A 15,235-nucleotide genomic window follows, 5' to 3' on the forward strand; every position below is an offset into this window, starting at 1 on the left:
AGAGATTTCCTATACACCCCCCCTTACACATACATAGCTTCCCCACTATCAACATCCTGTCCTAGAGTGGTACATGTGTTATAGCTGATGAACCTACACTGACACAGCATGGTCCCTCAAAGTCTGTAGTTTACATTAGGGTTCACTCTTGGTGTTGGTGCCTTGGATGTGTTTGGACAACTGTGTAATGATTGTCTCCATCGTGATGGTATCCTACGGAGCATTTTCACTGTGCTCCGCCTATTCATCCCTCCCCCCGCCACCTACACCCCCTGCCAACCACTGATCTTTTTACTGTCTCCATAGTTTTACTCTTCTGAGAATGTCACATAATTAGAACCATACAGTATGTAGCCTTTGCAAATTGGCTTCCTTCACTTAGTAATATGCATTTAAGTTTCCTCCATGTCATTTCATGCCTTGGTAGCTCATTTCTTTTCAGTGTCAAATAATATTCCATTGTCCAGATGTACCACGGTTTGTTTATCCATTAGCTTATTGAAGGACATCTTGGTGGCTTTCAAGGTTGGGCAATTATGAATAAAGATGCTGTAAGTATTTCAAGATTAAAAAAAAAAAATTCTCGTCTTTCAGAATTTAACATATGCTCAACCAGCGTACTTCCAATATGTAAAGCCAGACTGAAGAGGCACCTCCCTTGGTCCACTTCATGATCTCTCCATCTTTGCCTTAATTGCATTATTGCTAGTTAATGTTAGCATATTAATTTTCTCCATCTGCCATTTATTTATTTTAAACAATGCAGGAAAATATAATAAAACTCTCAAATGGATCTGCAAACAAGTGTTGTATTTATAGTGCAGAAATGGTTGTTTTATAGAAACTGAACAAGTTGGTAGGCAGGGATGGATGGCAATGTTTGATATTCAGTTCCTGGATGAAAGTCTAAATTTCAAATAAGAAAAGTGGTTTTAGGGGGCGCCTGGGTGGCTCAGTCAGTTAAGCATCCCACTCTTGATTTCAGCTCAGGTCATGGTCTCAGGGTCATGAGATCAAGCCCCACACTGAGTTCTGCGCTCTGCAGGGAGTCTTGCTTGAGATTCCTTCCCTTTCCCTCTCCTGCTCATGTGTGCTCTCTCTCTCAAATAAATAAATAAATAAATAAATCTTAAAAAAAAAAGAAAAAGAAAAATGATTTTAGGGTAGCAGAGTAAAGGTTGAGGTCTTATAGCACACACAGCTGGGTGCTAGAAAGAGTCTCCCTGGCTGTTTTGATTGACAAATAAAGACTGAAGTAGTCTGGCTGTTGAAAAATGAAAAATTGCACACGTATATCCCAGTTGATGAAACATGTAGTAACTTTTGGTCCAGAATTTGGTCTCAGTTTAGAGAGAGTGGCATCTCTTCCTGGGTACTAGCAAGCTGTACCACATAGTTTGATTCCGAACTTTGCATAGATACCTGACATGAGTTAAATGTGTCCTTATAAACTAGCTTATCTGAAGAGGTAACATACCAGGCTTTCTTAGCAAAACTAGCAGCCTTGGACAAAAGGCCAACTGTCCTTTTTCACTTGCTTCTAATACAAAACCACTACCTTAATCTCATTTCCTCCTTCTTGCAGACTGTGGTCAGTGGTAAAATAACCATTACCAGGAAGAATCTAGTGAAATCCACTGTAGGAAGTAAAAAAAAAAAGAAAAAAAAAAAAGAAAGAAAAAGAAAAAACCCCCATCTTACTCACTAGAGCTTAGGCATAGTCAAACGTTAGGAATGCAGAATCCACAGTTGAGTCAATAAAAGGTATTAGCCATGAGTGCTGTAAAAATGAATCAATATCCAAGTCAAATAGTTGTCTGATCCTGAGTCCATAGATGTGGTGATAGACAGCATGTGATCACCACAAGTGCGACGTGAAGGCGGAGAAATGGCTAACACCCTCTCTGCTAGAATCCCTCGCCACTTCTCTGTTGCTTTAACCACTACTCTTAAAATAGGCCTTTTGTCAGTGTGCTTCCATGGTGGTCATCTGTGCAAAGCTCGCAGTTCCATTTATCTCTTCCCCTTGTACAACTGTCCCTTTACTTACTCCTTCCTCGCTCTTCCTTTATGTAGATCTGAGTTTCTGACCTCAATTTTTTTCCTTCTCTCGAAAGAACGTCTTTTAACATTTTTTGCAAGGCAGGACTGCTGGCAAAAAAAAAATCCCCCCATTTTTGTTTGTCTGAGAATGTCTTTATTTCTCTTTCACTCCTAAAAGAACATTTCACAGGGTACAGAACTTTAGGTTGGTTCTTTGTCTTTTCTCAGCACTTCACATTTTCACTTCACTCTCTTTGTTTGCGTGGTTCCTAGGAAGTTGGATGTAATTCTCATCTTTGTTTCTTCTAGAGGCAAGGCCTTGTTAAGATATGAGCATTCTGGGTGCATCTGGGTGGCTCAGTCGGTTAAGCGGCTGCCTTCGGCTCAGGTCATGAGCCCAGGGTCCTGGGATCGAGCCCCGCGTCGGGCTCCCTGCTCGGTGGAGAGTCTGCTTCTCCCTCTCCCTCTGCCTGCCTCTCTGCCTACTTGTGCTCTCTCTCTATCTCTCTGTCAAATAAATAAATAAAATCTTTAAAAAAAAAAAAAAAGATATGAGCATTCTGGTATATTTCAAAAATGGCTCCTTTTCCCTTCCCCCTGCAGGAAGCCCGAGGGGATTTCTCTCTGATACGAACTGTAGGAACCTGGTAAAACGAAGTAAATCTCACAATCTTGTGGGGGTCCCTCCGTGACTGGGTCCCCCTGGACTTCTTAACTTTCAGACTTGTCCACACTGAGCCTCCAGCAGTTCATAAGCTAGGGTTCAGGTGTCTCCCTGCCCCTTCTGGCCAGGGGAGCCTGGGCACCCAGTATTCACCTGTCTGCCTCCCCACTCTTGGGAGAGGTGGTTTGCTGTGTGTCCTCCCCTCTCTTAAGGATCCAAGAAGAATTCTCTCTCTCATCTTTTTCTAAAGCTGCACTCTCTCCCTATGTTATACTATCTAAACCCATGGATTTTTAATTTTGGATTTTTGGTTTTTTGCTCCCAGATTTGCACAAGGCTGGCGCTTTGGTTTTCATGTTTCAGCTCAAGTCTGTCCTCTGAGCAGTGTTCCTAACTGCCCAACGTAAATCCGCTCGCCAGCCATCTCCAAGCACTCTCTTTCACTGCCAATTTTCCTGCATAGTCCTCATCAAACCTGAAATTATCTTGTTCATTCATGTACTTACTGATTGTTTACTCTCTATTTCCTACCACTTGACCCTCAGTGCTTTGAAGGGAATCTGCTGTATGGTAGGAATGCAAAAAGTATTTGTTTAAAAGTGACTCATGATTGATTGATAATAGATGATTGATTGATTGATTTTAAAGATTTATTTTTTGAGGGGGGAGGGGCAGAGGCAGAGGGAATGAGAATCTCAAGCAGACTCACACTGAGCGCAGAACCTACGCGGGGCTAGATCTCAGGACCCTAAAATCATGACCCCAGCCAAAACCAAGAGTCCCACGCTTAACTGAGCCACCCAGGTGCCCCAAAATGGGATATTTCATTTTTAAAAATCTTTGCTAATTTGATAGGTGAGAACAGATATATTTGTATATTTATATTTATTATTATTTTTAAAGATTTTATTTATTTATTTGAAAGAGAGAGAGAGCAAGTGAAAGAGGGCACAGGTGAGGGGGCGGAGGGAAGGAGCAGGGGGAGGAGGGAAGGAGCAGGGGGAGGGACAGAGGAAGAAGCAGACTCTCGATGAGCAGGGAGCCCATGGGGGGGAGAGGGGGCTCGATCCCAAGACCCTGAGATCATGACCTGAGCCGAAAGCAGATGCTTAACCGACTGAGTCACCCAGTCGCCCCTATATCTATTATTTGTATTATTTTGCTGTACTTTCCTTTTTACCTATTCTTTTTCTAGACTGCAAGCCTGCTGGAAGTAGGGATTTCATCTTTTTAGGTGTATCTTTTTCTGGAGACATCGTTATCAAATTTAGCAGTTTCTGGACAACTTATCTCAGTAATGGATTGGTTTTCCAAAAGACTGAAAGCAAAATAACTTGAGCTTCCAATATTATTATCATATCTTAAAGAATGACCAAGTAAAAAATGGTCTCCCAAATAGGCTTTGTGAGCTGTTTTAACTGTTTCCATTAGTGGCTCTTTACGATAGTGTCATAATGTAGGTATGACTAAGATCCAAAGGGAAGTGATACAAGTATTTTATTACTATTTTTTTTAAAGATTTTATTTATTTATTTGAGAGAGTGAGAGTGAAAGAGAGAGAGAGAGCATGGGCAGGGGAGAGGCAGAGGGAGAAGCAGACTCCCCCGCCCCCCCCCCAGCAGGGAGCCGGATGCAGGCCTTGATGTGGGTTTCCATGCAGGGCTTGATCCCAGGGTCCCGGGATCATGACTTGAGCCAAAGGCAGACACTTAACCCACTGAGCCACCCAGGTGCCCCAAGTATTTCATTACTATTAAGAAAATTCTGGGGAAAAAAAGAAAAAGAAAATTCCGGGCGCCTGGGTAGCTCAGTGGGTTAAGTGTCTTTCTTCGGCTCAGGTCATGATGCCAGGGTCCTGGGATCGAGCCCCGCATCGGGCTCCCTGCTCAGTGGGGAGTCTGCTTCTCCGTCTCCCTCTGCCCTTCCCTCTGCTTGTGCTCTCTCTCTCTGTGTCAAATAAATAAATAAAATTTAAAAAAAAGTTCTGAAGCCTAAGGATGACTTCATTTTACAAATTAGAGCACTTTCAAGGTCATTTGTGTAATAGCATGAATCTTATTCATTTGTTTTCTGAGGAGTAGAGAAATTAGTGATGTTAGAGCCTATCCATTGGTTACAACAATGCTGTGCACAGAAATACACAGTGAGCCACGTGTGTAATTTTGTTTTGTAGTAGTCACTTTACAAAGTAAAAACAATGAGTGAAATTGAAATCAGTATTAGCAAGATATTTTTAAACCAGTGTGTCCAAAATAGTATTGATGAGGGAGTTAGGTGAGGACGAAGCACAAGCTGACACCCCCCACCCCCTCCTGGGTGGGATACGTGTGATATTCTTCCGGGAAACCCCCAACTATTAAAATGTTAATGTTTTGCTAGAAGGAAAAACAAACAGCTTGATAATAGCAAGGCCTTCAGTATCCTGAGGGTCTTCTTTAGCATATGAAAGTCCTTTTAGGGGCACCTGGGTGGCTCAATCGTTAAGCGTCTGCCTTCAGCTCAGGTCATGGTCCCAGGGTCCTGGGATCAAGCCCCGCACCGGGCTCCCTGCTCAGCAGGAAGCCTGCTTCTCCCTCTCCTCCTCCCCCTGCTTGTGTTCCCTCTCTCGCTGTGTCTCTCTCTGTCAAACAAATAAATAAAATCTTAAAAAAAAAAAAAGAAAGTCCTTTTAGACACCTCCCTTTTTCCTTACCTCCCCCAACCCCATAGTATATGATCAATTGCTCCTCACAACCCCAGTGCAGCTCTCTCTCTTTTTTTTTTAAGATTTTATTTTTCTATTTGACAGAGAGAGAGCGCGAGCGTGAGAGCACAAGCAGGGGGAGCAGGAGAGGGAGAAGCAGGCTCCCCACTGCACAGGACCCCAGGATCATGATGCTTAACCGACTGAGCCCCCCAGGTGCCCTTCCAGTGGATCTCTTTCTTCCCATGGGTCCCATCCCCGTACTTTAATAAAATCACCTTTTTGGGGCACCTGGGTGGCTCAGATGGTTAAGCGTCTGCCTTCGGCTCGGGTCATGATCCTGGGGTCCTGGGATGGAGCCCCATGTCTAGCTCCCTGCTCAGCGGGGAGTCTGCTTCTCCCTCTCCCTCTGCTTCTCCCCCTGCCCATGCTGTCTCTCTCTCTGTATCTCTGTGTCTCAAAAGAATAAATATAATCCTAAAAATAAATAAATAAAATCACCTTTTTGCACCAAAGACGTCTCAAGAATTCTTTCTTGGCTATTGGCTCTGGACCACACCTACATTCAAAACTATATCATTATCATTTCAATATGTAATACATGAAAAAAGTCATTAAGGAGACATTAAACAATTTTTTGTATTGTCTTTGAAATCGACTGTGTATTTTTTACACTTACGACACGTCTCAGTTTGGATGACATGCATTTTCAGTCTTCAGAATAGTGTGACTAGTGCTGCTGTATGGGACAACCCAGGGTTTACGGTATTTGTTAAGACTTCTGCAAGGCAATGAGTATGTTTTTCAGTGATTAGAAGGGCATTCCTGGTAAGGTAACTTCGTTTGGGTTCCCACCGTAGCAAACCTGAGATGAGGACTTGAGTGGATGTAGTTTATTTTGGAGGAGATCCCAGGACATTTGTAGGGAGTGGAGAAGTGAGACAGAGAAAGGAGGAGGCCAAGAAGGGGCATATTGGCATGCAAGTTGCTGGTAGGCAGCTGGGCTCTATCCTGCTGGGCAGCAATGGGAGACAATTATTTCAGCTGTCAGAGGAGGAGACTAGAGCATTCATCTTCCAGGTCCCCATCATTTGGGGATTGATGATAGGGTTTTGGCTTGCCTTGCATATGGGCCCAATGTGCTTCCCTAGCCAGGAAAAGACTTTGAAGCAGAGTAGCTGTCTTAGACCTGGAGATGGGTCAGAGGCTGTGAACTGGAGAGTGATAGTTCCTGCCACAGCAGTAGGGATCCTATCAGCTTCAGGAACCCCAGAGATTTGATACCATCAAGACTGTCCTTCGTATTACTCATCTTGTCCTTATCTATCCCTACTTCCTGGAACACTTCGTGGCACATAGTAGGTGTTTAATAAATAGTTGTTGACTGTGCGACTTTCGTTTGGGTACCTGCTTTCTTCTTTCAGGCCTCTCCATGTACCAGGGAGACATGGCTACCAGCAGTTACGGGTCATATCTTTTTAACTCCCTGATCAGAAAAGGAAAGTGAGGTTTTCCCTTTCTAGCTCCAGCAAAAAAAAAAAAAAAAATCTCAAGAGAAAAAGCCCGTTGACTGGTTTGGGCCATGAACTTGTCTCTGGGCCCACCCCTCTGGCCATGGCCATGGCATATTATGATTGGCTAAATTTGACTTGGGTGTCCACCCCTGCGGTTAGGGAGGTGGAGACTTCCTAGAAGGTGGGCTGATGCAGCAATTGTGCTCAACTGTGTATGCCCACGGGAGTATGTTTAAAGTGTGAACGCCATTTGTCCCGCATTTCTTGGGAGAAAAATGTTTCCAGAGCAGCACTGTCTCAGCTGGGCCATTATTAGCGCTTCTACCTCCTGCAGATGTAACACTTGATGCTTTGGATATTTGAGAGGGATCCTGAGGACCATCTAGTAATTTAGAGTTTGTAAAGGCACAAATTTGCATCATGTCTCTGAGGTTTGGGAATAAATCATCAAGTGGAAGAAGATGGAATCTCCCCCCTAGATGTTTGCTCTTCCTCCTCACTAGTCAAAGACTGACTTCATTCACTCAGCATAATATTTTCAATGTTCATCCATGTTATAGCATGCATTAGTGTCATTCCTTTTAATAAAATGCTAAATAATATTCCATTGTATGTAATACCATATTTTATTTATCCATTCCTCAGTTGGTGAATTGATGGACATTTGGTTCTCACTGCCCCCGACCCCAACATATATTTTTTGGGTTTTATGAATAATGCTGCTTATGACATTTGTATTTAAGTTTTTGTGTGGACATATGTTTTCATTTATCTTGGGTAGATAGTGTTGGGGTATGTCATTGAAAAGACATGACCGCCAGTTGACCTGTGAGCTGCACCCCAGCAATCGGAGTCTCCTCATCCCCTTCCCTGTCCTTGGAATGTGGGCCCCACTTGCTTTTCCCACTGCCAGAGGCTGCCCCGGGGACATAGCCTTGAGATAATGATGTGTTGAGAGAACCTGCATGTTCTATGTGACTGAACCTAGTTAAGATTTGTCTGGTGTCTGGGGTTGCATTTGTCTTGCTGCCACCCAAGACAAGCCTTGTATGTAAGTTCTCTTCGCTTACTAACACTGCCTCTTTCTTGGGTCTCTCCCTGCCCTGTAAGCACAGTGGCCAGTTTTAGTTTATACTGGGGGGGGGGGGGGGGGGCTGTGTCTCTTGGGATGGTTCCAAACCAATGGATATGAGGAGTGCAATTCCTGGGTGATGCAATTTTGCAGTTGTACATTTTTATATCCCAACCAGCAATGTGTGAAGCTTTCAACTCCTACACATCCTCTCCAACATTTACTGCCTATTTAGTTATAGTATTGAACTATTTATTTAAGGTAACAAACATGTGCAGGTCAAGCTTTGCAAGCTCTGTGCCTGGCCTAGAGGTCATATACTGAAAAGGTATTCACTAAGCATTTGTTGAATGAATGAAAAAAAAACTTAAAAAAAAAAAGATTTTATTTATTTATTTGAGAGAGAGCACGAGAGGGGGGAGGGTCAGAGGGAGAAGCAAACTCCCCGCTGAGAAGGGAGCCCCAAGTGGGACTCGATCCTAGAACTCCAGGGTCATGACCTGAGCTGAAGGCAGCCGCTCAACCGACTGAGCCACCCAGGCGCCCCTGACTCCTGTTTTAGACCTGAGAAAAACAAGGGTCAAGAAGTTTAGGTAATGAGTGAAAAGTCTAGCTCCTTGGTCCCCTGGTTCTGAATCCAGTCTTCTCTCTATAACGCAACACTGGTTCTCAGTCAACCTTCTAAATCCCATATTAGCTCATGTATAGGAAATAATGGTAAAAGGTTTCAAAAGATCTTAGTTAAAAAGAAAAAAAAACTCAGCAGAAGCTGAAGGAACCGAGTGTTTTTGGCAATTTGGAGCCTGCTAACTATCGTTCTGAGAGTTGTAGGGGCTGGAGAGAGTGGCCTGGGGCAGGGTGACAAGGGAAGTCATTAGACTTCTAACTTTAGTGAACGGTCTTCATCTTTTTTTTTTTTTTAAGATTTTATTTATTTATTTGACAGAAGAGACACAGCGAGAGAGGGAACACAAGCAGGGGGAGTAGGAGAGGGAGAAGGAGGCTCCCCGCCCAGCAGGGAGCCCGATGCCGGGCTCGATCCCAGGACCCTGGGATCATGACCTGAGCTGAAGGCAGACACTTAACTTTTTTTTAAAGATTTATTTGTTTATTTTAGAGAGAGAGAGAAAGAGGGGCAGGGGCAGAAGGAGAGAGAATCTCAAGCCGACTTCACACTGAGTATGGAGCTCGCTTTGGGGCTCGATCTCACAACCCTGATATCAGGGCCTGAGCTGAAAGCAAGAACCGGAGGCTTAACTGACAGTAAGACCCAGGTGCCCCAGGGTCTTCATTTTTGACTAGACCTGGTAGCTGAGCATTTACAGGGCTGGAAAATTCAGGGAGTTTCAAAGAGAGCTGTAATAAGGGGAGGGCTGATTATTTAGATTTATAGATTGCATTATCTGAGAAAGAGCTAACACAGAAAGGCAGTAACTGAATAATTATAATTTTCTTATAATATTCAGACCTAATAGTCTTCCTTTTTGTAATAGAAATTCTCAAACATACATGAAATTTCAAGGAAATAGTATAATAAACCCCCATCACCTATCAATTAAAAATTATCAACATTTTGCCATTCTTACACGTTTGACTTATAAAAAAATGTTTGAATACAGTGAGGCTTTCTTTAAAAGCCATTTCCCCCCCTGCTTTACTGAGGTACAATTGACAATCAAAAATTGTATATATTTAAGGTGTACAACCTGATGACTCATTAGGCATTGACAGTATGAAATATTTCTAATCAAGCCAATCAACATATCCATCACTTCACATCTTAACTATTTCTTTTTTTTTTGAGAACACCCAAGATTTACTCTCTTAGCAAATTTCAAGTATACAACATAGTATTGCCAACGACAGTCACATTGCTCTGTGCCAGTTTTCCAGCACTTATTCATCTCGCATAACAGAAACTGAAAAGACATTTTTAAAAAAATAGTTTGAAACATGTGCCCTTGGAATATCTGGTGTCTTTTTTCTTTTTTTAAGATTTTATTTATTTTAGAGCGAGAGCGAGAGAGAGAGCGCACACACGCATGAGCAGGGGGTGGGAGAAGTGGACTCCCGACTAAGCAAGGAGCCTGAGGTGGGACTCCATCCCAGGAGTCTGGGATCATTACCTGAGAGAAGGCAGACGCTTAACTGACTGAGCCACCCAGGCGCCCCACATGGTGTTATATTAGTTTCAGGTGTACAATATAATGATTCAACAATTATATACATTACTCAGTACTCATCATGGTAAGTGGACTCTTAATTCCTTCTATTTCACTCCTCACCCACCTAACTCCCCTCAGGTAACCAAAGAGCCATTATCAATAACACCATCTTAACCACGGAAAATGGGAAATTATCAAAAAATAAAATGATCTTGGGGCACCTGGCTAGCTCAGTATGTAGAGCATGCAACTCTTGATCTCTTGTGGTAAGTTTGAGCCCCACCTTGGGGGTAGAATTCACCAAATAATTTTTTTTTTTAAAGTGATCTTGCTCTAAGTACTTGGTTTTTTCTTCATTTAGCGTTGAAGGGAAGAGAAGCTGCTGAGCACTGGTAAGATAACCACACAACAACTGAAGACTTCTGAGTGGGAGTCCGAGATTTTGTTCATTAAGTCCTGCAATCACTCATTCATCCACCCAGGCACGTTTCCCGCACACTGACCATCACCAGTGGGACAGACCATGCTGGACTCTGACTGAGTCCCAGTCGGGTCTCATCATTTACTGACTCTAAGACGATGTAAAAGTTCTGTCCTTCAGCCTTATCTTTCTCATCTGGAAAATAGGGATAACACCTTCTTGACTCTGGCCTTGTTAGAGTTAGAAGTGAGGTAAGGTCCCCAGCAGTGCACATGACCGGTGTTCTGTAACATATGTTCTGTTGGCCACTGAACATTCTGCTAGGCTCTGAGGGCACGATGAAAGAAATCATAAGGCCGGCTCTCTTCTTTCCATATCCGCCTTTGCCAGTCTCAGAGGGCAGTAAAAAGCTGACTGGAGCTCCTCCGTGCAATGCAACATGTGAGCTGCAAAAAGCCTGCCCCAAGTGACGGCGTGCATTCCTCTTCCCAAATCAGAGGAGTTCTTTCAATCCTCTGTTACCTTTCTTTAGGTCTCGCAGCTCTGCAAAGATAATCTGTGCTCAATCCTGCTCTTGCCCGAGGTCAAATGTTTGGCTCTCACGTTGGAGAACCTCCCACAGCACCCTTGTTTGGTCCTGATGAGGGCAGCAAGCCCAGAAGGCCACTTTAGGTCTGGCAGCTCTCCCAAGTGTTCTGAAAGCCACAGCCCAGGGGGCGTTTCCGAGCGGCTGGGTGGGCAGAGTCGGCGCCTCGCCTCCGCACCTTCTGCGGGTGCTCTGGCACCGAGCGCGAACTTCTGCCAAGTTTGCAGCCAGGTGAGGGCACGTGGGCGCCTCCGCGCCGGACCCTGGGGGCCGCGAGCTCTGCCTACCCGCCTACATCGAACGCCGCCGGCGGCCTCGCCTAGCACCTGCAGCCGGGACCCGCCGCCTGGTCTCCGCCGCCCCGGTCCCGCCGCCTCGCAAGCGGCGCGTCGCTCCCGGCTCCCGGCTCCCGACGGCGGCAGCAGCCGCAGCAGCGCGGCCCGGGGGCGGGGTGGGGGGGAAGGGGGCGGGCCGCCGGCGCTCCGCTCCCGGAAGCGGGTGGCTCTTGGGCTCCCGCCTAGAGGACCGGCGCGCCCGCCGGAGCTCCAGCATCCCCGCCCGCGCCTCCCGGAGCGGCGCGACCCCGGCGGCAAGATGCTGCCAGTGTACGCGGAGGTGAAGCCCAACCCGCTGCAGAACGCGAACCTCTGCTCGCGCGTGTTCTTCTGGTGAGCGCCCCGCCCGAGCTGCGACATCCCGCCGCCGCCGCCGCCGAGCGCCTGCCTGTGGCTGCCGGCGCCTTCTGGGGCTGGAGGGTCGTGGCGTGGGAGCGCTGGTCGCCGGCACCGCGCGGCTTCTCGCCGTGGGTGGGGCCACCCCACGCTGGCCGCGTGGTCCCCGCCGGCGCCCTGGCGCGCGGGCCCGGCGGGAGCGGGGCCGGGGAGGGGAGCCCGGGACCTGGGGGCGGGGGCTCAGGGGGATCCCTGCCTTGGCGTTCGCGGCCCCGCTAGCCTCCAGTGTCTGGGAGGAGGAGGGGGGGAGGAGCCGGAGCAGGCAGCATCCGCCGGAGCTGCAGCCCCTGGAGCGCGAGCAGGGTGTGGGGAGGGGGAGAACCGAGGCTGTCCGGGGACAATTACGGCCGCGAGGGAGAACCGGCAGGAGCCCCCCGCCCCCGGCCCTTCCATCCTTAGCCGACTTCCCCAGTACCGCTCAGGGATTCGCCCTTCTCATAAACTAAAGCTGCACCTTTTTCTTCCTAAGCAAGCAGCTTCTGAACAGCTTCCTTGTCTAATTAGTGCCCTGGACCATTGCCATCCGCCCCCCTCCCCCCCAGCGTCCCCACCTCTTCCGATAGTCCTTATGTGACTCTGAGTTGCAAACTCCACCGGGCTCCCTGTGTTTGTGACCATGTCTCGCTCTCTCCCTTTGTCCGCGTGCGTCTCACACGGTGTGTCCTGGTATCTAGTGGCAGATTTCATTTCACTGTGGTTTTTATTTGATGAATGGGAACACTGTTCTTGAACACGTTTTGCTTTTGTCTGGGACGTACATAACCACAGCTGGAGTATGTTTTTGCACAGCCGCTTTCCCTTTTGCAGTTGTTCCCATTTCCACCTTTGAGGACCGCTCTGGAGTTGGGATCCTTGAAGCCTGTGGAGTCGTCTCCGGATCTCTAGCTTTTAGAGAAGTGATCCATGGTCTTAATGCGGGTGGTCCTGTCCAGGAGTCCTATGGCCCTAAAATCACTGGAGGGTCCCTGAGCTGGGAGAAGACACAGGTGAAAAACGGCTCGGCGAGGTGAAGCTCGTGGCTGGTTTTCCATGTCCTAGCTGGGACTCTGAACTAGGTGGGCCTGAACCTGTGGGCTTTAATTACACTTGGTTGATGATTAGATCTTTTGTTTCTTGACCCTAAACTAACCCTAAGGCTTTAATCAAAGTTCCCACATTCTGATATTTAACCTTTTTTATGGGAAAGCCTAGGAGATCCCGAGGGGGAGAGTAGTGCTCTCTTAGGCTTGTTTTGATTGTGGTGTATTCAGTGTGTGGGGACATCTCTTGGCCCTTGGGCCCTTCTCAAGGAAAGTGTATGGGTAGAAGAAGGAATTTGGGTGTGGTTATCATATATAATAATGAAGTAGGCAAACATCTCTGTAACTTCAGGCAGTGCAAGGAACTCTGGAAGCACTTTCTATTTATGGATTTTTCACAAGGTGTGTGCATGAAAATGGGCAGGTGAGGACTCTTGATTGATGACTTTGGTAGGCCCCGTTTCCAGCTTCCCTGCTGCAGGGGAAGGAGCTCTTACCTCTGTTTTGCACTTGATGGCACAGAAGCGGAGAGAAGTTAAGTTGCCTGGGATCACACAGCTGTGTGTCACGGTACAGCAGGGTCCCCAGTGAGGCAGTCTGGCTCCTGAGCCTGTGTTTGCAGCTGCTGGACTGAGCTGCTCCTGTTGGGACACTTGTTCTTAAATGCATGGGGAGAGAAGGCTATTCCAAAGACACCTTTGTGCTTGTAGGCTGGACTTTCTTAAAGTTATTGCTCTTGGGAGAGGAGATGGTGCACGTGAAACCTATTACCATGCTTTAGGGCAGCTTTACTCCAAGCATGGAACTCACACCTTCAGCATCATCAGTCACCCCGGGGCTTGTTAGCAATGCAGATTCTCTTTCACCCATTCCAGACCAGTTCTGTAAATTATGTAGAAACTCTGGGGTGGGGTTTAAACCTGTGCTCCAGGTGATTCTGATGGAAGGTTGAGCCTGGCTTGTGCTTTAAGCCACTGCCCCCATTGGCATTGTTATTCCAGTTTTAAAAAAGGGGCAGGTCTTTTGAGGTCAGCTGTTGACCATGATTGCCATCCTGTATCTATTTATCTTCTGCATTTCTAGGGATTTGAAAGTTGGAGGCCGCCTTAGTGATTTCCGTGTGTACCCCTCTGGATGCAGGCGGGAAAGTCGAAGTGAGCCCGGCCAGGAAGTGCTCCCTGGAGACAAGGCTCACCTTGCAGAGAAAAACCAAGTTATCATCTTATTGGATATTTGCTTTTCTTCTCAAATTGCATCTGCTTTCTAAACTTGTGAACTGGTAGTTATCTACTCAAATGATGCCAGTAACTAGCTTTATGGACTTCTATACCAATGGCCTTAGTGGGGTTTTGGTGTTTTCACAGCAAAGGTTGGACTTGGGCCTAGGAGGAGTTGTACATAATGGTGGTTGGTAATTGTTGCAGATTTTTGTTTTCTTTTTTAAGGAGGCTCCATGCCCAACATGGTGCTTGAACTCACCACCCTGAGATCAAGAGTTGCACGCTTTACTGACTGAGCCGGCTAGGTGCCCCTGTTGTGGATTTTTGAAAAGAATATGTATATTTTTCTATTTTTTTTAAAGATTTTTATTTATTTATTTGACATTTATTTATTTATTTATTTGACAGAGCGAGAGACAGTGAGAGAGGGAACACAAGCAGGGAGAGAGGCAGAGGGAGAGGGAGAAGCAGGCTCACTGCCGAGCAGGGAGCCTGATGCGGGACCTGATCGTGATCATGACCTGAGCTGAAGGCAGACGCTTAACTGACTGAGCCACCCAGGCGCCCTTATTTTTCTATTTTTGTAAGGAATTTAAAACTACAGAAAAAAAAAGGAATATGGATGATTTCTTCTTTTTTAAAGATTTTATTTATTTGACAGAGACAGCGAGAGAGGGAACACAAGCAGGGACAGAGGGCAAGGGAGAAGCAGACTCCCTGCTGAGCAAGGAGCCCGATGCGGGGCTCAATCCCAGGACCGTAAGATCATGACCTGAGCCAAAGGCAGACGCTTAACAACTTAGCCACCTAGGTGCCCCATGGATGATTTATTTCCATTAGCCAAGTATACCTGCTGATACTTTGGTTTCTTAGTCTTCCCCCTAAAACTCATATGCATACACATCTTTTCTACAAAACCAAGTAGTGTGTTTCTTCCCCCCAAATAGTTTTGAATCTGGGTTCCTTCTTAATTTTCTGTGGTTAACATTTATTCATGGCATTAAAACTTCAAAACATGATATTTAACAATTGTAATTTATCCAGTCTTCACTTTTTTTTTTTAAAGATTTTATTTATTTATTTAATTGACAGAGAGAGAGAGAGACAGCATGAGAGG

At 46.1% G+C, this 15,235-nt stretch overlaps 1 protein-coding gene across 2 annotated transcripts in view; it reads left to right on the plus strand.

Annotated features, from left to right (window-relative positions):
• Positions 1-10,482: 10,482 nt before the first annotated feature.
• Positions 10,483-15,235, plus strand: part of ABCC4 (ATP binding cassette subfamily C member 4) — a 241,363-nt gene continuing 236,610 nt past the window's right edge. The window contains exon 1 of one of the 2 annotated variants that reach the window (XM_032402753.1): positions 10,483-11,379. Coding sequence is in view for 1 of the 2 variants with exons in the window: in XM_032402752.1 (XP_032258643.1) it covers positions 11,743-11,816 (74 nt within the window). In the remaining variant the exon portion in view is untranslated. Of the gene's footprint in view, positions 11,380-11,658; positions 11,817-15,235 lie in introns of those variants that run through there. The other variant, XM_032402752.1, reaches the window with a different exon arrangement.

Source organism: Phoca vitulina, unplaced genomic scaffold, assembly GCF_004348235.1.
Source record: "Phoca vitulina isolate PV1807 unplaced genomic scaffold, GSC_HSeal_1.0 scaffold5, whole genome shotgun sequence".
In the NCBI taxonomy this organism is placed as follows: Eukaryota; Metazoa; Chordata; class Mammalia; order Carnivora; family Phocidae; genus Phoca; species Phoca vitulina.